This window comes from Ictalurus furcatus, chromosome 23 (genome assembly GCF_023375685.1).
Source record: "Ictalurus furcatus strain D&B chromosome 23, Billie_1.0, whole genome shotgun sequence".
NCBI lineage: Eukaryota > Metazoa > Chordata > Actinopteri > Siluriformes > Ictaluridae > Ictalurus > Ictalurus furcatus.
The window spans coordinates 3,928,144-3,950,678 of NC_071277.1; the positions used below are offsets into that span (position 1 = coordinate 3,928,144).

Here is a 22,535-nt window from a genome sequence, read left to right on the forward strand (position 1 = left end):
GTATGAATGTGTGTGTGATTATGTCCTGTGATGGGTTGGCACCTCGTCCAGGGTGTGCCCTGAGTCTATCCCTGGGATAGGCTCCTGGCTTCCATGTGACCCTTTGTAGTATAAGCTGTACGGAAAATGGACGGACTTCTGGTGGATTTCTTGAAGAGTGATACGTTGTGCTTCATAATCATTTATAGTTACATGTAATTTTTTGGAATGTCAGCAAGACAGGTACATGCCTTACATCACTTACATTATAGCAGCTATAAAAATGTCTTTCAATCTCTCAATGTTTAATCTCTACTTAACATCAACCTTCTGTAAATATTAAATAAATGTCTCCTTATAAACCTTTTGATCTGAAGGTGCATGATTAAATGTTTGAAATCGGGGTTGTAGACAAAAATACATTTGGGCCAGCATATTCATTTCTTTCATTAGAAAACATTTTATATACGAATATATATATATATATTATTTTAAACGGATGACTCGGAGTGAAATATTCAGAAAAGCAGCCGACAAGTGTCAAGCGTCGGTGTGAACTCCTTTAATACTGTTTAAAAAGCATCGCAGGGAAATTCCTCAAGAAATTGGTCGAGAAAACGCCAAAGAATAAATTTTTCTGGAAATTCTAGGTCGAAAAAGCGTGTCTACTTTGAAGATGCTAGAATACAAAATTATCTTGATTTATTTTGGATTTTTTTTTTTTGATTATCTTGATTTATTTGGGATTTTTTAAAATTTATTTATTTATTTATTTATTTATTTATTATCACAACATAATTCCCATAGTTTCAGTTGTGTTATTCCAGAATTTTGATGACTTTGTTATTATTCTAAAATGTGGAGAAAAAAATAAAATATAGAATGAGGTTGTCTAAACGTACATATAGATAGATAGATAGATAGATAGATAGATAGATAACATGAAATTATTTGTAATAACATAATAATAAATTCCTTTATTATTAGCCTTAATATGATTATTTGAACTACTTCCGGAACTACTTTCTGTCATAGAAAATGAATCAACAGCTTCTGACCAATCAGATTGGATAGTTGAGCCGAGGCTGCGGTGTAAGCATTAATGAAAGACATGGAGTTAAAACTGCATAATGTTTAATGGGTTTATCAGTTTAGTTAATCACAGTGGCTGTGGGTGAAAACGCGTCTTGGTTAACGTGTGTGGGCTTTGGGGGGAGCTGTTGTGTGTTTACTACAGGGAGGGAGGGAGTGAGAGAGAGTGAGTGAGAGAGAGAGAGAGAGAGAGAAAAGAAAAACTTTTCAGTGTTGTAGAGCGACAGGAAGCGCTGCAGTGAGTCGTCACCATGCAGGTAAACGCTTTCACTAATTGCTTTAGTGTTAATTAAACCACGTTATAGCTGAATTAAACGGAGATCACGGGTGTTGTCGACTTGATTGCGCTTGGGGGGGAGGGAAAAAAAAATAAAAAATCGGCGACTAATTGCCGTAGCGTGTTGAATTCTTCCAGTGTGTATTTAGTTGGATTTCGGCTGCTAAATTGCAAACTTTTCTGCCTCGTAGCTCTTTTTCGTAGCACGCCGTTTATTATCCGGACGCTAATCACTGTACACGACGCTCGTAAAAATAGTTATGTTTGTCACTAATTGTCTTGTTGTTGGACGATGAAGTTGTAGGTACTGAAGGGCAGGGTTCGGATTTGTTAAGCAATGTAAGAAGGGCAGTCAATGGGGGAATGTTTTAAATTTGTACACCTCTGTTAGAGGAATCTAAAGGTATTAATTAAATAGCTTCAGTCGGGGGTAGGCCTCAGTTTCCGGCGGGCGGTGTGCACTGCGTACCCCACCAACACGCTACAATCTGCGGATAAGGACACTAATCAAGGCCGTGGCTTTAAATGAGAAGAGGATAAAAGCCTGTTTACGAAAATTCAATTAGTGCATTCTGACTTTGAGTCTGTTTTTACGGTAGAATACCGACCCATATCCAGATTCGCTGCACAATTTGTCCGTTTGTGCTTCAATTTGTAGCTTTAATTCTAAGTTGAAAGACGGCTCCCACAGCTTGATAAGCGATGCATAATTAGTTAGCTAGCCAATTTTGTTTAGTTTTCCTAGATGGCTAGGTGAGGTGGCAGGCGATTTGGGTTGTTTTGACTTCAATCGCCGTGTCCTAATGAAATGATCCCAGCCTGGATCCGAGTTGGAATCGACTAGTGTTCAAAACAGACCGGAATGAAGGAGCTTTACACGTTAGGCTTCGTGATAATCGAGCTAATTGGAGTGGTAGCTAGCCACGATGGCTAACCCTGCTAATTGGTTCTTGCTAATGAGGCTGTGGCTTAATTAGCAAAATTATCCGGAGTTAACGGACGCCGTAGGGCTCTGAAACCAATCTGGATTACACGAATTGCTTCGTAGGTATTATTTTTGTAGGCTCTGTAGGACTTGGGTGAGTTCAGAGCACTTTTATCGAGGCGTGCAGGACCACTGTGTGTAGCACGAAAGCTAATTGGCGTAGCAGATAGACCACTGCAAATGGACACTATTGGCATTTCCTTTACAGTTGCATCATACACCGAAAATTCTCGGTGTCCTCGCATGCAAATGAAGCAAAACTGAGTATAATCAATGCTGAAGTAGTCATTTTCAGCCTGGTGATTTTTTTTATTTATTTTATTTTATTGATTTTTTTTATTATTTAAATGATGTTCAGACGACGAGTGGTGTTTGTTTATTTATTTATTTATTTTAAAGCGACATTACACTGCAGCAAAATCATCACGATGAGTTTTTGATCTGATTTACATTTGGCATCAATGTTGGTCATTTATATAATCCTCAGTGAATATTTTTGACGGTTTAATTAATTTCCCAGACCTCTACGGTGTTAATTACGCTGTCAGGGTGGGTTGTGTAATATTTACAAGTTACACTATGTTGTCTTTAACAATATAAATAGACCACCTTTTTTTTTTTTTTTTTTTTTAAACACAGGTATTTACTTATTTACAGCCATGTGAAGCAATGGATATGTCTAGTTTGTTATACTATGTATGTGTACATATATGTATATACATATGTGTGTATATGCATGTGCATACATGCGTATGTGTGTATATGTATAATTATATTTTGTTTATATAAATTTTTTTTTTTAAACAACCAAAAAAATGTTCAGCCCTGCTTTATATTGTTTTAACGGATATTAATTACACCAATTTGTCGATGGCAGATAACTCACAATGTTTGCGCCAATATTCTTGTTGGGTGACGGTAAGTCTTTGAGGGTTCATTGATTTGAGTTCAACTAGGAGCCCTTTCTGATTGGGAAACACCATTATAGGTGTTTATAAGATGGCCAATCGAAACAGTTAATCGTTCTAAGAGCGTACAACATTATTACTTGGTAGCAAAATGATGGCACTGTATGTCTGCTCTTTCTGTATACTGTTTATACCATGGTAGTGTTGAATTCTCGAAACTTATCGGTCAGAAGGAAAGGATAAGTTTCTATAAGAGCACCTCTGACGGTAGTGCCGTCTTATCGTTGAGCTGTACGCTGGACGCCAGGGTCGTCATGATGGCGTAAAACGTATCTTACGATATTATACCAGCTGAAGTATCACGATACAGGGTTGATTTTGTCCTTCGGATTAACCAAATTTACTGAAATACATAGATGTAAATGAAAAGACAAACCAGATTTTCCTACAAATATTTTATTAGTGAGAACGAATAACTGGATGTTGGGGGGGGGGGAATAAACCTCAAGAACAGTCATACAATTAGCAAGTGACTAATTCAACGTGCCACGTGTTGCATCTGTTGTTCTCTAGAGCAATGAAATGATGGAAATTGTCATCAGAGTACTAAGCACACAACATTAGAATAAAATTGGGAATGTTAGCTCGCTTACTGTCATACACAGCTAATTTTTTATTTACACACAGTGGTTAGCATAGTATTAGCTTGCTTATTTGCAAACCTGGCCAATTGTAGTATGTATACACGGCAGTTAGCGTATCATTAGCTCGCTTAAAATCTTTAAACATTAAGGTAAAGAATTTAGGTTCAATGTCACAATAAAGGTTAAGTGTCGCTAACTTTTATGTCCGCTGCAAGTGGCGTATATACAGTGGCATTGGCGGTATTTTGGAGCTTTAGTATCGTGATAGTACTAATATATATATATATATATATATATATGGCAACCCTAATGGATACTTCACGTAATCTAAGACTAATAGGAAACAGATTAAAAGAAGTTGTTCTCTTATAAATTACTTTTTGTTTAATAAGATGTTTAGGATTTATGGAAGGAGTCTCCAGTTTTAGAGCTTTGGAACAGTCAGTAATTGTTTTGGGGGTTTTTTTTTCTGTTATGGAAGTTGTTGGGGTTTTTTTTTTTTTTTTTTTTTTTTTGCTTTTGGGTTTATTGATCGCATGATAAACCGCTTTTTTTTTGTCTTAATGTCTTCTTAGAAAAGAGAGAGGCTCATGATGCAGCGATTGTTCATAGTTGTTCTAACAGGATGTGATAACAGGAACTCATTTGTCTCGTGGACACGCCATAAAATAAACGTAACTGTAAATTAGTGGTGCAGCTAACGATTATTTTTGACGACGAGTTCATGATCATGTTTTTCCAGATTAATTGATTTGTTTATTTTCAAATATATATATATATATTGCATACCAGAAAATATTTATTTGCATTTCATTCAAATAGATACTACTCCAGAGCTCAGCGTGAGAATATTACCAAGTGCTTGTCAATCAGATACAAGACCCCCACACTAACGCAAGGTGACTGTATTCGGTACATGGTTTTACTGGTTCTGTACATGTTTTTCAACTAGACATCTTGCGCAAACCCTGATTTGTACAATTCTGACCAAACAAATTCGAAATAAAGACCGAGTGAATATCCGCTGCCTGACTTACTAACTCGAAACGTTTGAGGCGAAATTAATTTTGTTTGCTCCGAGCGGTGAGGCGAATGCATGAATATGTACGTTGACTCTTAGTTTTTAATACCTGGAATTAATAGGATCGACTTTAACATAAGCCAAAAGCAGGATGACTTGACGACAGAAAACATATGTAAAAATATATATCGTGTATGCTATAAAAATGTAAAACTGTAGTATTTATTAGCGCTATAGGGTAAAAAAGAAAAAGTAATCGATCACAAGCTGATTGATTTGAATAGCTTTGCTACTCGTCGCCCAACACCGTGTTATGCACATGCCGTGTGATTTGTGTTTTGCCGTGAGAGAAATTTAATCTCGTAATCATCTGTTCTCGAACACGTGCTGTCATTTTTTTAATCCAGTTGTCATTAAAAACTACCCAACGTTTTTGCTAAAGTCTCACAAGATAATGTTTTCTGACGGGGCAAGAAAGATAGGTAAATGTGACCATGACTGTGCCATACAGCTAGAAAACTAGCCAGGACGCAATACACAGCAGTTTATTTAAAAAGGTTCAGCCACAAACAACCGGTTAAAATTGAAACGTTACTCTTATGAAAACGCAGGTTACGTCATGAGGCCAGCAGCACGGTGGCATGTGAAGTGCTTTGATACTTTAGAGCAGGCCGTACTGTTTCCTGGTAAATTGTTGTGTGAGAGGAATGAAACACTTTGGGACATGCTGTTGGAGGAAAAGAATCAACTCCGGGGTGGAAACAGTAATTCCACTTCACGTCAGGAGCGGATAAGCTCTACAGTATGGCTACACAGTTGTCCCCTCCCTGGAAATTGATATGCTTGTTTTGTTTCTCTTAGTCTGTATTGAATGCACTTAACTGGATACAGCCCCTCTGAAAGTATTGGAACGGCATGGCCACTTCTTTTGTTTTAGCTATACACCGAAAACATTTCGGTTGGAGGTCATGGAGAAGATGAATCAGACGATGGATAAAAAAATTCAACTTTCATTTCCTGATATTTACAGCTCTATGTGTTTAACAGCTTAGAACATGACACCTTTTTGTTTGAACCCACCCATTTTTCAAGTGCCACCAGAGCTGGCATGTTCTGAGTTGTTGGACACATTTTAGACGTAAAAAGCAGGAAGCGAAGGCTTCTGATCCGTCAGATCATATTCATCTTATGATCTCCAACCCAAATGTCTTCAGTTTGTAGCAAAAACAATGTGATTGGCCTTGCCGTTCCAATACTTTCGGAGGGGAGTGTAACTAGCTTGCCGTACATCGTTATGTTAGCTGCTGCGGGGTTTTTTTTATTTGTTTTAAATAACCTAAACAGTTAGACCAACCAAAACATGGGACTGGGCAACACAATGGAGCTTTTACTTGCCCAAGGGGTAGATTGATTAATTTATTGGACTTCCTTGCTTAGGTTCCAAGTTGTTATTCTTGCTGAACCTAATTAGTCTCATCTCCACCGCCGTGGCTCTCTGGTGCCATCCACAAAGATTTCAGATTGTGTTAGTGTTACAGTGGAAGGATGTTTTAGTCCGATCTCTAATGCATGACCATGTGCTTTTGGAAGCATAGCTGTTCATTACTAAATATTAGGTCTGGCAGGAGTCATTTTTATTCTCAGGTACTTGTTTGTATTCATTTATTTATTAGTGTTTGGAAGCTTTCTTTGCCTTCTACTCCAAACTCGAGGCCTGAGTGAATGTGCAAAATAAACTACAAAACATCCCAGAGCTGTAGTGTTGTGGCCGAGCACGTTCAGCGCACATCGCTGTAAAGCATGTGCATGATTGCGTCTTTCGGTGCTGAAGTGTGTGTTCCAATCAACACTCCATTTGACGCGAGTACGACTTAAAACGATTCAGAAACGTGTCTGCTGTTCGCAGTGGCGTAGCTGTGAACTACATTCTGCGGGGTCTTTGGGGGATTTTTCACCCAATCTTGACCGTAGATTTACATTTAGAATACCCTCTGAGAGTTTTAGGACGGCAAGGTCAATTCTATTGTTTTTGCTATTCACCGAATTCATTTGGGGTTTGAGATCAAAAGATGAGTAAGAGAGAATAGATCAGAATTTCAGCTTTCATTTACTGATATTTTTTACGTCTAGTTGTGTTAAACCACTTGGAACTTGGCACCTTTTTGTTTGAACCCACCTGTTTTTCGAGTGGTCAAAAATATTGGAACACGTGACGAACCGGTATTTCTTGTTACCCAGATTTGACCTGTTAGATTGATTCGTTTAAACAGTTAATAGCTCTGAATGTCTAAGCATGGTCTGATACCTGGGATTCACCTGTGAAGACTGCATTTGTTGTTAAAAAGGATAAACCAACATGAAGACCTGAGAGCTTGCTATGGGAGAAAAGCAAGCCATTCTGAAGCTGATAAAAAATAAAAAGGGAAAATCTAACGGAGCCAATGCACAAGCATTAGGCAGAGCCAGTACAACAATATGGAATGTCCTGGAAAAAGATAGAAACCGCTGGTGTACTAACAGTCAGACGTGGAACAGGTCAGCGGAGGAAGACGGCAGTTGATGGAAATATTGTGAAAGCTGTAAAAGAAAAACCCTTAACCAACAGTCACCAACGATCTCCACCGGGCCGGAGTGAAGCATCACAATCTACCATTCCAAAAATACTTTGAGAGCAGAAATATAGAGGCCATACTACAAGATGCAAACCACTCACCAGCACCCTTCCCCACCCCCATTTATTGCAAGCAAGTGATATGCAAACAAATATTAAGTGTTGCGTAAGATTATCTGTTCCTATACGTTCGTTCACCAAAAAAAGTTTGGTCTGCCACCAAAAGTGCCTTGTTCTAATTATATGTAAATATCAGGAAATGAAAGCTGTAGTTCTGATCTATTGTCTCATTCGTTTTCTGATATCAAACCCAAATGTGTTCAATAGCAAAATAAAAAGAATTGGCCTTGCTGTTCCAATACTTTCGGAGGGGGCTGTATAACCTGTGGTTTAAAAAAAAAAAAATTAGTAATAATAATTTCTGCATTCACACTGGCTCTTACAACACTACTGTACACTTTAGTCCTCTAGACCTCAATGAAAAATCTTGTATGGTAGCACGACTTGTATCGCGCGCAAGATTGGGTGGAAAATTCATGGCGTCACCATCCGCTTCATATCGCTTTGCTCGTTTTTCCTCATCTGTAAGTCGCTTTGGATAAAAGCATCTGCTAAATGCATAAGTGTAAATGTAACCTACATTAATAATGTTGCCATAAAATATCTTAATGACAGCTCCACTGAACATAATGACAACGTAAAAAAACAAAACAACAGATTTAACTTTGTAGATTTAACTGCGGTTATAGCTCAGTTACTACACCAAAGAACAATGTTATTTGACACACACTGTATATCATGTTATGTTAACCTCCATGAAGAAACATTTAAGAATAGGTTCTGTTATACCTTCTTTTTTTTCCTAGGAATGTCCTAATAACCATAGATTATGGCCCTTCAAAGGTTCACATACATGCTGATGTGGTCCGGATTGAATTTGAGTTCGACACCATTGATCCAGGCCAAAAAAAAAAAAAAAAGGATTCTCTGCCCTATGTAGTACATTATGTTAAAATTGTGAGCCATGTGGGATTCGCTTAAACTCTGATAACTTCAGGAAGATCATGTCATGGGGCCTGAGAACAACTACTGATCAAAGACACAGTTCGACATCAGTCTGTAGACACATCCCTGAAACATGGTCAGTCTAGTAGAAAATGTTATTTAAAAATGCATTATTGCTTAAAAAAGCCATTGGCTTGTGGAACAGAGAAAACAGCGGTATAATTTTGGGGTACTCCAAGTTACGCACAAGGTGAGCACCTACGTTCCTCATTTTTTTTTTTTTTTTGTATTTTTCCTCATTTTACTTCTGTCGTTGTTGCATAGCTACTGAAATGGGCATTTCAAATTTTTCTTGAAATTTGAATTAGAATTTGCACATCAGTCTGCCTGTAAAATTCAATGTATATTCTGTTTATTAAAGATGTGTGTGATTAGCATTGAGAATAATAATTTGGTTTAATGTATAAAATAGCGTAGTTTTCATTTTTAATGAGGACAAAGAACCGCAGTCTTCAGGAGAATGTGGAACTAAAGTTATACAACTGAACTAAAGAAAAACGTTTCTGCTCTGTGATAGTTAACGGTGTCCCTTTTTTATTTCAGGAGGAGCTGGGAGAGACCATGGGTGGGGACAGCGATGGGGGGTCAATGTGGCTGTGTCCTTTGTGTCAACAAGGTCAATTAGACCGCGACGGTCTTGCGTTGCACCTGGCCGAAAAACACAGCGTGCTTCCTGCTTGCCTTGATAAGCTATTGGACATTGTGAGTAATTATTATCGTTGTGTCAATGTGATCTTGTGAAAGGTTGTGCTGAGGGGGATTTTGTTGCATTTTATTCTACTGAACTCATGAAAGCAGCTAGCTTTAACCTTTCTCCAGCTTTAAATAGTCGTAATATTCATAACTTGCACACCAGTTAGAGTATGTGAATTTTGTGAAAGACTATACAGTCCCATCTGAAACTACTGGAATGGCAAGGCCAATTCATTAGTTTTTGCTGTAGACTGAAGACATTTGGGTTTGATCAAAAGATGAACAAGGAGAGAGTTTAGAATGTCTGCTTTTATTTTCTGGTATTTATATGTAAAACATAGTAAATAATAAAACATAGTACATGGCACATTTTGTATCAGATCACCCAATTTGTAGGTGAGCAAAAATATTGGAACACGTGACTGACGGATGTTTCTTCTTACCCAGGTGTGTCCTGTTATATTGATTGTTTAAACAGTACATAGCTCTGAACATCTACTCTTGCTTTTAGCCTTCGGTTTCACGTGTGAAGACTGCATTTGTTGTTGATGAGGATAAGCCAACATGAAGATCAGAGAGCTGTCTATGGGAGAGAAGCAAGCCCTTGGGGGGAAAAAAAAAAAGAGGGAAAATCAATCAGAGGCATTGCACGAACATCGGGCATAGTCAATATAACAATTTGGAATGTCCTGAAAAAGAAAGAAACCACCGCTGTACTGAGCATCAGACAGCGAATGGGTCAGCCATGGAAAACAACAGCAGCAGCTGATGACAAACATTATGCGAAGAAAACAATTTCACTGTGCTCCACTGTGACCAATAAAGACTCATTATTATGAGAGCTGTGGAAAAAAAAAACAGTCCGTGACATCAACAACCTCCACAGGGCAGGGGTGAAGATATCACAATCTACCATTTTAAGAAGACTTTGAGATACAAACCACTCTTCAGCGGTAAGATTCGGAAAGCCAGATTGCAATTCACAAAGAAATCGAGATGAGAGACAGAAGTTCTGGAACAAAGATTAACCTCTACCAAAGTGATGGAAAGGCCAAAGTGTGAAGAAAGAAAATATCTGCTTATGATTCAAAACAGACTAGCTCATCTATGAAACATGGTGGTGGTAGTGTCATGGCTTGGGTTTGCATGGTTGCTTCTGGAACAGACTCCCTAATCTTCATTGATGATGTAACTCATGATGGTAGCAGTAGAATGAATTCAGAAGATTACAGGAACATTTTGTCTGCCAGTGTACACAGAAATGCATCCAGATTAATCGGCAGGAACTTCATCATGCAGCACGACGACGATCCAGAACACACTGCCGACTCCACGAGGGACTTTATCAATGGGGGGAAAGGTGGAAGGTTTTAGACTGTCCACGTCAATCACCAGACCTTAACCCAATTGAGGAGACTGAAGGGAGGAACCCCCCTGAACAAACAACAACTGAAAGAGGCTGAGAAAGGGGAAAAGCATCACAAAAGAAGAAACCAAAAATTTGGTGATTTCAGTTCGAGCCACAGGCTTGGTGTAGTTATTGCAAGCAAGGGATATGCAGCCAGATATTAAGTTTTACTTTAAAGACTTGTTTGTTCGTATACATTTGTGCACCTAAAAATTGGATGGTCTGACACAAAAGGTTCTATGTTTTATGGTGTTTAACACATCTAGATGTAAATACCAAGAAATAAAAGCTAAAATTCTAAACTCTTGTCTCATATCCATCATTTGATCTGAAATCCAAATGTCTTTGGTGTACAGCACGCACAAATGACTTGGCCTTGCTGTTCCAGTAGTTTCGGCAGGGACTGTAAATATTAAACAGTACCTTTTAAAACTTTATGCCTTTTTACTTTTACTCTTTTAAGGCTGCTCCCAAGAACTGTTCCAGTGACGAAGACGGAGAGTCCGGTGCACAAAATGATCTCAGTAAGTTTAGTCCTCGGCTTCCGTTGCAAGCATTCACTACTAGTTAGATATCGTAAGCATTCATACCGATAGAAATGAACGTTTTAGAAAACAAATATCAATGTTCCATTTCATTTATCTTTTTTTTTTCTTTTTCCCCCAGATGGCACTTCACAGCAGCAGTGTTCAGAAAATTCGCCTTTAGTGGAGTCTCAGAATGAAGCCATGTCTAGTGTAACTGACCAAGATGGTTCCTCCCAGGAAAAAGAGGTGTGTGATGAATTGGGAGGAGTGGGAAATGAGAACGAATGGAGTAACATGGAATCAAATCAGGATAATATTACCCAGCCTGAAAGATCTGAAGCGTCGGTCAATGATGATAAATCCAATGATAAAAGCAATGCTGCTGCCGATGGTGACGTTACCCACCCTTTCAAGTGTCACGCATGTTTGGAGTTCTTTCCCTCTAGATCGGCATTGAGTGTACATTATAATTCAGCCACCCATATCCAAAGGATGAGAACAGGAGCAGGGAATGATGGTGATTCCTCAACCCCTATTCTTGCTCGTCCTTACATCTCAAACAAACCGTACCAGTGTGCAGTGTGTCGTGTCTCTTATAATCATGCCATCACCCTGGAAAGTCATTTAAAGTCTGTATTGCATCAGAGTCGTAGCAGGAATGCTGGAAACGCTGCAACTAATTCCACAACAAATGCAGGAAATGGAAATGTAGCAGCAAATGTGGCAGCCACTACTGTGGCTAATACCACACAGTTAGCTTATGTTACAACCAGTAATTGTGTCACACAAACAAGCCTGACTGCATCCCAAGCGATGACCAAAGATGAAGAACAGGTTAAGCCTCAGCCTGCACCCTCATTGCTTTCCTCCCCAGTGGCCTCAGCTCAGGCAGTATCGGCTTTTCTTACTCTCTTAACCTCTAGTCCAAACTCTGTTCCACACTCCATCCTCCCCTCTCTCTTTGCTGCTGGAGCAGGTGCCGCACCAGGCACAGCAAGTCCTCAGCTAATAACCCAGCCTCAAATGCTTATGCCCCTTATCTTGAATGGACTCCAACCTCAGAGTCCAACCTCAGAATCCTCGAAACAACTTTTGCAGCAAACGCTTCCAGTCCTTGGTCTCAGCTCAGCACAACAGGCTCTCTTGGCCCAAGGACTCGGTGGTTTGCAGAATCAGTGGGCTGCTTTTAGACTCAGCAATGCAGCCCAGATGCCTTCAGAAGAGAATGACAATAGTGCTGATAAGGGAGCAGGCACAAAAGTAAAAAATGAGGAACCACAACAGGAGTCTTGTGATCAACAAGTGCCACAGACGTCTGAAGAAGCCTGGACCACCGATGATGGTTCAGTGAAAAGCGATGTTAATAAGGGAGAGGTTACACAAGAGTGCAACAGCTTAAAATTTGAGAATAAAGGTGTTGAGGATACCATGATATGCACTGATGAGAATCAAGAGAAGGATGATATTGATATGGAAAGTACAGTTGAAGAGGGGGGTCTGGGAAAAAATACAAAAAGTTCAGATGCAAATAAAGACTCGGCAGGCCAGGACTTTCAGTGCAGTTGCCCTTCATCTTGTCTCACTGAATCTTGTCAGTCTCCCACACATGGTGATAAAAATACTGTTAATAATTCAGAAGTAAAACATAGTCCTGCAAAATGCAACCCCTCAAACACTAACCTTGCCTTAACGTCCTCACAGCATAAGAGTGACAAGGCTCATGCAATCTTGTCCTCACGACCTCCAGTACTAACTGAGTTTCAGTCTCAGGTTCTGTGGGCCTTTATTGAGTCACGAAATGAGGCTGATTCAGCAATTCCACCAAGAGAGGACTGTGAAGCCCTTGGTAGGGAAGTAGGACTAACTGAGGATGAGGTACGAAGATGGCTGGTCGACGCCCGCCGTGCCAAAGAGAGACATGGTGCAGAAGCAATGGAGCATGATGAAATAGAAGGAAGCATTGAAGATGACGAAGGTGCTCTAATGATAGATGAAAGCGAATATGGACAGAGTCCATCAGCTGGCAGTAGTCATGCGATGGATCTCTCTAACAGTTCTGAAATACACAAAGAAAAGGTATATGGCCAAAACCAGGGGGACTTGTGCTTAACTTCTGACTCAGAAAATGAAGAATTCTACACTTCTGTTATCGTGACCGACGAGGAGAGCCAAAGTAGCTCGTTGAAAGAAGATCCAGGTAGCCCAGTTAAACAGCCTTCACAGATAGAAACATCAGGGGAAAGGTCAAGCGGTGGAGGAAAGGTTCTCCGCTCCACCACAGTCTTTCTTTCAGATGCAGAGGATGAAGATGAAGATCAGAGTGCAAAAAACAAAAAGAGAAAGAGGGAGCTAGATAAGGAGGAATCCGAATGCAAAAAGGAGAGGCATGATGCTGATCTTGACCTTCAGTTAGAAGCACAAGCTGATCCTCCTACTCCTCTTTCGGTTACAGTTGACCATCAGGGTCTTCCAGCTGGAATCTTGCATCCTTTGCCTCTTTCCCTTTCTCTGGCCCCATTTTCTACTCAGTTATTCAGTCCCTATGTCCTTTCAGTTCCGTCATCTGTTGTTGGAGTTGGTGTTTCTGAAGCAGACCGAACCAAAGTAGCAACCTTCACAAGTCCCCCAACTATTACTCGCACTCAAGCTCCATTTTCTGACCCACTTCATGGAGCAGCCATTGGTTCCCTTGTGCAATCCACCCAATTCATATCCAATGGCAGTGAATGCGAGTCTGCCTTAGATCTCAGTATAGGGAAACATCAAAGTTCCACAACAACCACATCTGTCTCAGCAAACAGCAAGGTATCTATACAAAAGACTGCTTTGCTTGATGGTCTTGGATTAAGGCCTACAGCTGTTGGTGTCCCTGCAGATGGGAGTCTTATTGTTGTTCAGGTAAAGCCTGATACTGCCATTACAATCCCAAACTCCAACACTACCATTGGTAACCACAATAACTTGGCTAAGACAAGCACAGTGTTCATGAGGGCTGCAGAGAAAGTAAATGCCTCCTTAAAAGAGAGTGAACAAGACAAGTCAAGAGACCAAAAAAGAACTAATGCAAGAAGGTTCAGGGACATGAGAAGATCCAGGACAATTATTCAGGCTGACCAGCTGGATGTGCTGTATGGATGTTATTTCAAAGACCCAAACCCAGGAAAGCATGAATTTGAACAAATATCAGAGTGGGTGCACCTGCCAAAGAAGGTGGTACAGATTTGGTTTCAAAACATGAGGGCTAGGGAGCGTAAAGGGGAAGTTCGCTTCATCAGTGATGGCACATTGGCAGCTGTCGGTAAACCACTTATAAAGTTTACTTGGCCACTAAATAAGCCCATTTTTTCAAGTACCCCCAAATCCAACTCAAGCCCAACAACTGGTTGGGTCCCACCTAAGTCTCAAACTAGCAATGATACCCAAAAGGCAGAAAAGCTTTTGGAGGTCAAAGAACCACAGAAAATCCCTATCCATGGTCTGACCAGGCCAAAGGAAGTGGCATCAACTACCACTGCCAGCAGTACAACATCAGCACCCAAGACAAAAGGTGAACCAGTGAATGCATTTACAATGGTTAAAATCGCCCCCAAAACTGTGGCCCCATTAGTTACAGTTCCAATACTGACCAGTAGTGCTGGCATTCCCCCAAACCCTCAGAAGACCAAGCTGGAGGGACAGAGTGAAGCAGACAGGACCGAGGAGAAGGATGGACAAGATCAAGACAAAAACACCCCTGGGACAACCAGCCGCATGGTTCCAAAAGTATCCACTACACCAATGAGCAAATCTCTGACTGTGGCAACTCAGAAACATAATGGCATTAATTACTGGTCTCAGAAGGGTCAAATTAAGATCAATACTTTGTCCAGGGAACAGCTGGGCCTGAGCACCCCACGCCCTATCATCACTTCAACTTCAGTCGTAACTCCATCCATGACTGTAACTTCACCACCATCCAGTCAAAACCAAAAAGAAGCCAATTACATTCAGCAGCACTCCACCCCGAGAAGACCACGAACACATTTGAACTGTCTGCAGCTGTCCATTCTCCAGTCTTGCTATGAGACCTGTGCCCATCCTAATGCATTAGAGTGTGAAGCAGTGGGGACCGAGCTTGGTCTTCCACTTAAAGTGGTGCAGATCTGGTTCCAAAACACACGTGCCAAGGAGAAGCGTTGGAGGCTACAGCAAGAGAAGCTGGTAGGATCATCTTTACACTTTAAATAAGCATGTTTACTGGTAATTTAACGATAAGGCTCATCAGATCAAGCTGTACACTTGCACATTCATGCAGTTATTTAGTTAGCTAGTCACGTGGCACAGCGCGGTGCATAAAATCATACAGATACAGGCGAAGAGGTTCAGTTAATGTTCACGTCAAACATCAAAATGAAGGAAAAACTGATCTCTGGGACTTTGATCGTAGCATGGATGCTGAGTATTTCAGAAACTTCTGGGACTCTCCTGGGACTTTCGTGCACAACAGTCTCTCGAGTTCACACAGAATGGTGCGAAAAGCAAAAAACAGCGAGCGAGCGAGCGACAGTTCAGCGTCACGTTTAAAGTGACCGATCACACTTTTCCCATTCTGATGCTTGATGTGAACATGAACTGAAGCTCTTGACCTGTATCTGCATGATTTTATGCACTGTGCTGCTGCCACGCCATTGGCTGATTTGGATAACTGCATAACTGAGCAGGTGTTCCTCTTAAAGTAGACAGTGAGTGTAAATCCAGTGTATATATCCAGATTTATTCAAATTTACAAATATATAAATATGTATAAATGCACACGAGACGTTTTAAACAAAACGAATAGGAGGGGAAAAAGGATTCGGATACCACAGATTACCAACATTTAGTACAATTAGTAGTTCTTGTAAAGCTGTTATTGACAATTAGAGCTTTGAGACATCTCCTCTAAGATGTAATGAGCTTTTTGCAGCATCTTGGTTCAATTTTGACCCGTTCTTCTTGGCAAATCGTCTCTAATTCCCCGAGGTTACGACGGTCCCTCAGATGAATTCGCTCTTTTCAAAATAAATCTTCGTCAATTTTTGATGGGATTCAAGTTAGGAGATGGGCCATGCAATGCCGCCTTGAGTCATTTTGGCTGTATGTTTGGGGTTGTTGTCTTGTTGAAACATCCATCTTCTCCTCAGATCTCCTATAATGACGTGTAATGCCCCAGTACCATTTGCAGAGAGGCATCCCCATATCATGATGCTCCCCCCTCCATACTTCATTGTGGGTATGGTGTTCTTGGTATCGTACAGGAATCTTGACGAAACCCTTCTTTATCCAAACATGACGGATTATTTTAGTTTTATTTTTGTTTCGTCGGACTAAAAAATATCGTTCCAAACGAGTTTCGTTTAGTCTAAATGCTATTAGACATGTGTCTCTGGGGCTTTATTTATTTATTTATTTATTTATTTATTTTTAAAGCAGTGGAGTTTTGTGAGGTTCGGGAACAGAGATGATTTTGATACATCTGTGTAACCGTTGTTCCAGCCGCATTCGGGTCGTCCTGCAAATCTTTTCGGGTGACTTACCCCCTTTATCGTTAGTATCGAGCGTGCATTGTGAAAGCTCGCGTGTGGTGCACCTGTCCAGGGATGATTAGTTGTAATTCCATGAAATTTCCCCTTGGATATTACCAAACCAGTTGTACTGACAGGGATGTTTAGGGTCTTTGCTAGCTCTATGTAGATTTTTCTATTTGAGTATTGAATAATGTTGTTTCTGAGAACATGAAGTTCCTTCACCATGATTGCCACTTGAGGTGTTAAGAAATCTTCCCAATAAATGGCAGCATTTTATAATGAAACACTGTGCAATTATTGCACCATTTTTTTTTCTTTCTGTGACCTTTACATATGTATTTTTAATATAGCGTCTGAATACTTTTTCCCCCGATCAATTTTGTTCTTCGATTTATTTTTTATGCTTGCATATGAATACGTATTAATACCTAAATTTTTTGGCGGGGTTCATATTTACTATTATAAAGCTTTGTGTAAATTTGAAGCGGATATATGCAGTGGAAGTTTATATGAAACGAAACCAAATGCGTCTGAAAACTTATTTCCCCTCACTGTAGATTTTGTTACAGAACTGGCCTGAATTGTGTAGTTTCTAGCTTGTAGTAGGGAAGTACACAAGTATTCGAACAGACCGTTAACTGTTTGCAGCGTCAGTCTGGCGACGTTCTGATCCAAAGAGTAGCGTCGCCGTGGTTTGTTCAACTCCCTTTAAAAGTTTTAAAATGCCAAACGGATACCTTTATGTTTCAGATGTAGGTTATTTTACACCAGGAGTGATGCTGTGGGCATGGTCTTCGCTGCTCAACAGGACAGTTCATTTTACACCAGACACTGCTGTTGTGTGGAGCACTCATGCTTGCCTTTTCACTGGTTCAGAAATTGTGCGATATGCACTCACCGTCCACTTTGTTAGGAATACCTGCACTTTCATTCAGTTACATGTCTGTCAGTCATGTGGCAGCAACATGCATGAAATCATGCAGATACAGGCCAAGAGCTTCAGTTAATGTTCAAATCCAAACATCATATCCGGGGTTTTTTTTTTTTAAAAAAAAAAAAAAGGCAACGATCTCCGTGACCTTGACCGTGGCATGTCTGTTGGTGCGAGACGGGTCTGTTTGAGTTTTTCCGTTGCCGAAGTGCTGATCTGGGATTTTCACACAAAGTCTTCAGAGTTTACAAAGGGGAGAAAAAAACTGTTGCAAACACTTTGTTAATGAGGAGAATGGCCAGACTGTTTTAAGCTGGTGGGTTGTCTACGGTAACTCAAATGGCCACTCCTTTACAACCGGTGTGAGCAGAAAAGCATCTAGGAGTGCACTACACGTTAAACCTTGAGGTAGACCACATAGGGGCCCACTGCTTATCCCCAGTGATGACCTAGAGATCCATGCCTGTCAGCCAAATACAGGAAGCAGAAGCTTCAGTGGGCACAGGCTCACCAACACTGGACAGTTGAAGATTGAAAAAAGACCAGGTGGTGGGTTTTTTTTTGTTTGTTTGTTTTGTTTTTCTTCTTTTTCCTCAGATCTTCAGCTGTCTAGTGTAAGTGAACCTGTGCCTACTGTAACCTCGTATTCCGATTCTTGGCCGACGGACATGGATCTCAGTGTGGTCTACTGTTTCAGCCTAGGTTATTCATTCCATTGTGTGTGAAGTCTAGAGCCTGTTGTGGATTTAAATCCCAGGAGATCATCAGCTTCTGAAATACTTAAACTAGCCCATCTGGCACCAACAACCAAAGCAAAGTCACTGAGACGCACAGTTTTCCGTATTCAGACGTTTGATGCGATCTGCTAAAGCTCTTGCTTGTATCGGCGTAATTTCATACATCACGCTGCTTCTACATGATTGGCGGACGGGATAATCGCATGGATGTGCAGGTGTTTGGTAATAAAATTGATGGTGACCAATTAATATGAACTTGCATTACCATTGCGGTGACAGGATTTACACTTAACGCCGTGAGATTTTCACTTCACTCTGTGACCGAATTTGAACTAACGCCAGTTAACTGATGCCTTTTTAAAACTTCTGGATTGTGCTCTTGAAGAACTTGGAATGAACACGCGTCTCTCTTATTTCCCCTTATACAGTCTCCTAGTTCCAGTGACCCTTCCAAGAAGTTGGACATCAGCTCGGGCACTTACCTGCAGTACAATGCGCTCCGAGCAAACCGTCCAATTCTGCCCAAACCAGTACAACTGACAGTTCTGGAAAGTTCTCCGTCACCTGCCGCGGGTCAGCCAACAGCTCGTGAAACACTAAGAGGGAAGTGCGACGTGTGTAACATAGAATTCGAGTCCAGAGCCGCTGCACGAGACCACGTTTTCTCTCCTCGGCATCTTGCAACACTGAGAACCACTAACTTTGGTCAGTCCGCGACGCAAATTAACAACGGATCAGCTGGCATCGTGAGCCAGGCTTCTTCGAGATCACCAGCTAGCAGCACTAGCTAAGAAATGAACTTCAGCTGCTTAATTAAGTGGACCCACTCGGCTCTTATACTTTTAATCGGCAATGAAAAGGTGCTCGTTTTTAAAGCTAACGCTCTTTTAATTCTGCACCATTACAGTGGGCCTGAATGAACTCTCCACTTTTGGATGTCGGCGAGATTTGATCCTAAACAGAACTTTTATTCCGATGACTCGTTGCCACATCATTTCACTAATAATAATCAAATGAATTGGTTATACTGGACATGCAATTGCTTATGTTGTAACGGTCTCGTTTTATGTCTTTCACTGCTTCGTCTCTGTTTTACATCTGTTTCTTTTGTGCTTGTTTATTATCCTTTCTTGCTAATTTGAAACACTCTGGCTGTTTGGGGGGGAAAAACCTAGCAACGGGCCACCTGAAACTCATCAAAAGTTATTCAGTGATGTTACATACATGGTACTGCTTTTGCTTGAGCCTGAATGGTGTTTTAATTCAGAATTCTTATGTTTTGATCAAATTCTAATCGAGTTATTAAACGTCGTCAGCGGGAGGTTTTTGTTTTTATTTGACTGACAAAGTGAAAAAGATGATGGGTGTATCAAAAATCTCCAAGTAGCTGATGAGGAAGTTTTTAAAGATGGTAGGCAAGTGTCGATACTAAAATGTCACGACAATTGCTTTTTAGCACATTTTACAATATTATCGCAATATAGAATCAGAAATAAGCTTTCGGACATTTATGGAATAAGCTTATGGCTGTTATGGAATTCTAGTGAACAGAATTATGGGATACATGCAATGCCGCTTCAGATTTGCTCAGAATAAGGGCCCTTGGAAGACTGATGTGTTTATATTGCTTTCAGTATGGAACAGTTAGTCTTGGGGCCAAAAGTGCTGCCTAAGTAGGTAGCCTCCTTCCAAATGAAAGGCAGTGGCAATATATCAAGTGTCCACAATAATATCGCGATGTATCGTTAAATCAAATATCGGCGCACACACAAATAAGAACGTATATATTTGTTTTTTTTAATAAAAAAAAAAAAACCGAGGGACTGGGCGAGCGCTTCGAAATCCAGACGCTCGGGGAGGCTGTTAATGGAATGACGGCTCCTCTGTTTGCCATCATGACAATCATACATTTTTAATTTTTAATTTTATTTTTTTCGAACTCCACCGGCTAAATCTAAAAATGTCAAACGGTTGTCGTGCAGCACTTTCTTCCTTTAAAGGTCTGAAATATTTTAAGGTTTCCATACTGCTTGGAATAAATGTTTGTATTATAGTGATTTACTGTATGTCAGATTTTACTGAAGTGTTGCCAGCTTTTGCTGTATTTTATTAACATGTGGACAGGAAAGGATCAGACCTAGCCGCTGTGCAAAAAGCCAAAGTTAATTCTATATGCTAGCGCAATTTTAAATGATTTTGATATAAATTTGTGAAACAACAAAATTATATTAATTGTATTTCTTCACCTTTATTAATATTTTTTTTTGTCCCTCTTCAGTTTGTCATAACCCTAATGTATTACAAATAATCACTGCTTGCAACAGGTTTTTATGGGAGAGAAGTCATTTTATACCCTTTTACTCATTGTGTTTTATGTGGGTGCGAACTGAGTACTTGTACTGGGGTAGGAACTACTCCCACCCCCCACCCCCCATGCATCTCCAGCTGACCACGAGGTACTTTCTGTGGTTTTTGACAAGTGTATCAATTTGTTGATGCGGAAACTACTCAGTGCGACAATGTGAGTTTGAAGGAAACGAAATACTAAAGAGAACTGTCATTTCATTTCATTTTTTTTCTTTTTTTTTTTTTTTTTTTTAAAGTTGTATATTGTTATTCTTATTATTAATGTTACTATTAATAGTTTAACAAGATGCAAAACTAAAAGATAACTTTTTAAAAGGAACTCTATTATGAAAATGGTATTCCAAAGTTATTCATCTTTCTCTTGCTTTCTGTCTAAAAAAAAAAACAAAACAAAAAAACAAAACAAACAAACCAAAAAGCATTTTGAGAGAGAGTTTTGTAATGGATCTCCCACACCTTGACACTTTCAGCAAGTCCAGGAAGGACTTTGAGATATCAAGCTGAAAACACGTGTGTTTCAGCCAAAACAAAGTGGAGCACTTGGATGCGTGATGATTCAGAGGCGTGTGGCTTTTTTTTGTTGTTTGTTTTTTAACGCACCTCCGTTATTTTTTTTTTAAAACACTCTGTGTTGAGCTGTAGCTCAGGTTCACTGAGCATGACCTGAACGCAGTGCGAAACAACGGGATCACAGTGTTGCACTGTTTGGTGTCGAGAGGTGGTGCACAGACCTGCTTTTTGACTGATTTTATTATTTTTTTTGTTTCCATTAACACTTATCACTTGTTATAACTACTACTTGCTATTGTTTTCATTACTATTATCACAGTTTGATTATTATTAATTCATTACGGTTTTTAAATAGCATCTTTTATCTTCCTTGAGATGGTCTTGGTATACTGCAAACTGATGGTGAAAGTGTTGTTATGAAATAGAATATTGTTTAAGCTTGTTTTCCCCTTTACTTCTACCTTCATTTTTGTGTTGGATCTCCTTTTGTTTTCTTATACAGAAAAATAAACTGAACTTCACTTAGTGGTGTTTTTTTTTATTTGTCAACCCAATTAACCATCAAAACATTTTTTCCATTTAATTCTGCTACGTTATATCACAGTTCGGTGGTGGGTTTTTTTTTTTTTTGTTTTGTTTTTGTTTTTTTGATGTAATATATTATTCCTTTTTACTGGCTGCGCCATGCTACAAATTTTCTTTCTTTTCTTTTTTTTTTTTTTTTTTTCTTTTTTTTTTTTTTTGTATATACCAGTGCTTGACTTTTTAACAAGGGTCAAATATTGATCAAGCATGGTTTGTAATTTGCATGCCTATTTTTGAAGAGCTGTCTTTCTTCTTCAAATCTGAACCACATCTATCTTTCGAAGTCTCTAAATTACTTGTCTGTCAAGGTTTTTTTGTTTGGGTTTTGTTTTTTTGTTTTGTTTTTTTTTTACTGCAAAGAACTACACACTTTTATGGATTTTGCAATAACTAGTAACACATTTAAAAATAAAAATTGCCCTATTAATAAAATCAGTGCAATCGCTTACATTACAAGAACGTTTCTGAACAGTGTACTGTGACACGGGTTGTTTCAACCAATCAGATACTGACATTTCAACTTGGACGTACGATATTCCCAGATATGCGGAAATTAAGGGACCGTCTCTAAAGTTACATACGACATTGTTAAACACGTTTCTAACTTCAATAGCATTTGAAGGGAATGACTTACAGTCATATAACCAAC

The 22,535-nt window shown here is 39.7% G+C and overlaps 1 protein-coding gene across 3 annotated transcripts; it reads left to right on the forward strand.

The window, feature by feature from the left end:
- The first annotated feature begins 382 nt into the window (after nucleotides 1-382).
- On the forward strand, nucleotides 383-22,158 carry zfhx2 (zinc finger homeobox 2). Of its 3 annotated transcripts, XM_053611774.1 has the most exons (6): nucleotides 383-1,328; nucleotides 8,384-8,772; nucleotides 9,126-9,284; nucleotides 11,147-11,207; nucleotides 11,350-15,410; nucleotides 18,853-22,158. In XM_053611774.1, exons 3-6 carry the CDS (start codon nucleotides 9,144-9,146, stop codon nucleotides 19,213-19,215), a joined length of 4,626 nt encoding a protein of 1,541 aa, XP_053467749.1. In that variant the 5' UTR covers nucleotides 383-1,328; nucleotides 8,384-8,772; nucleotides 9,126-9,143; the 3' UTR covers nucleotides 19,216-22,158. The 3 variants fall into 3 exon arrangements, with proteins under 3 accessions (XP_053467749.1, XP_053467747.1, XP_053467750.1); XM_053611772.1 differs by lacking the exon at nucleotides 8,384-8,772; XM_053611775.1 differs by lacking the exons at nucleotides 8,384-8,772; nucleotides 18,853-22,158 and adding an exon at nucleotides 16,373-17,784.
- The last annotated feature ends 377 nt before the right edge of the window (nucleotides 22,159-22,535 follow it).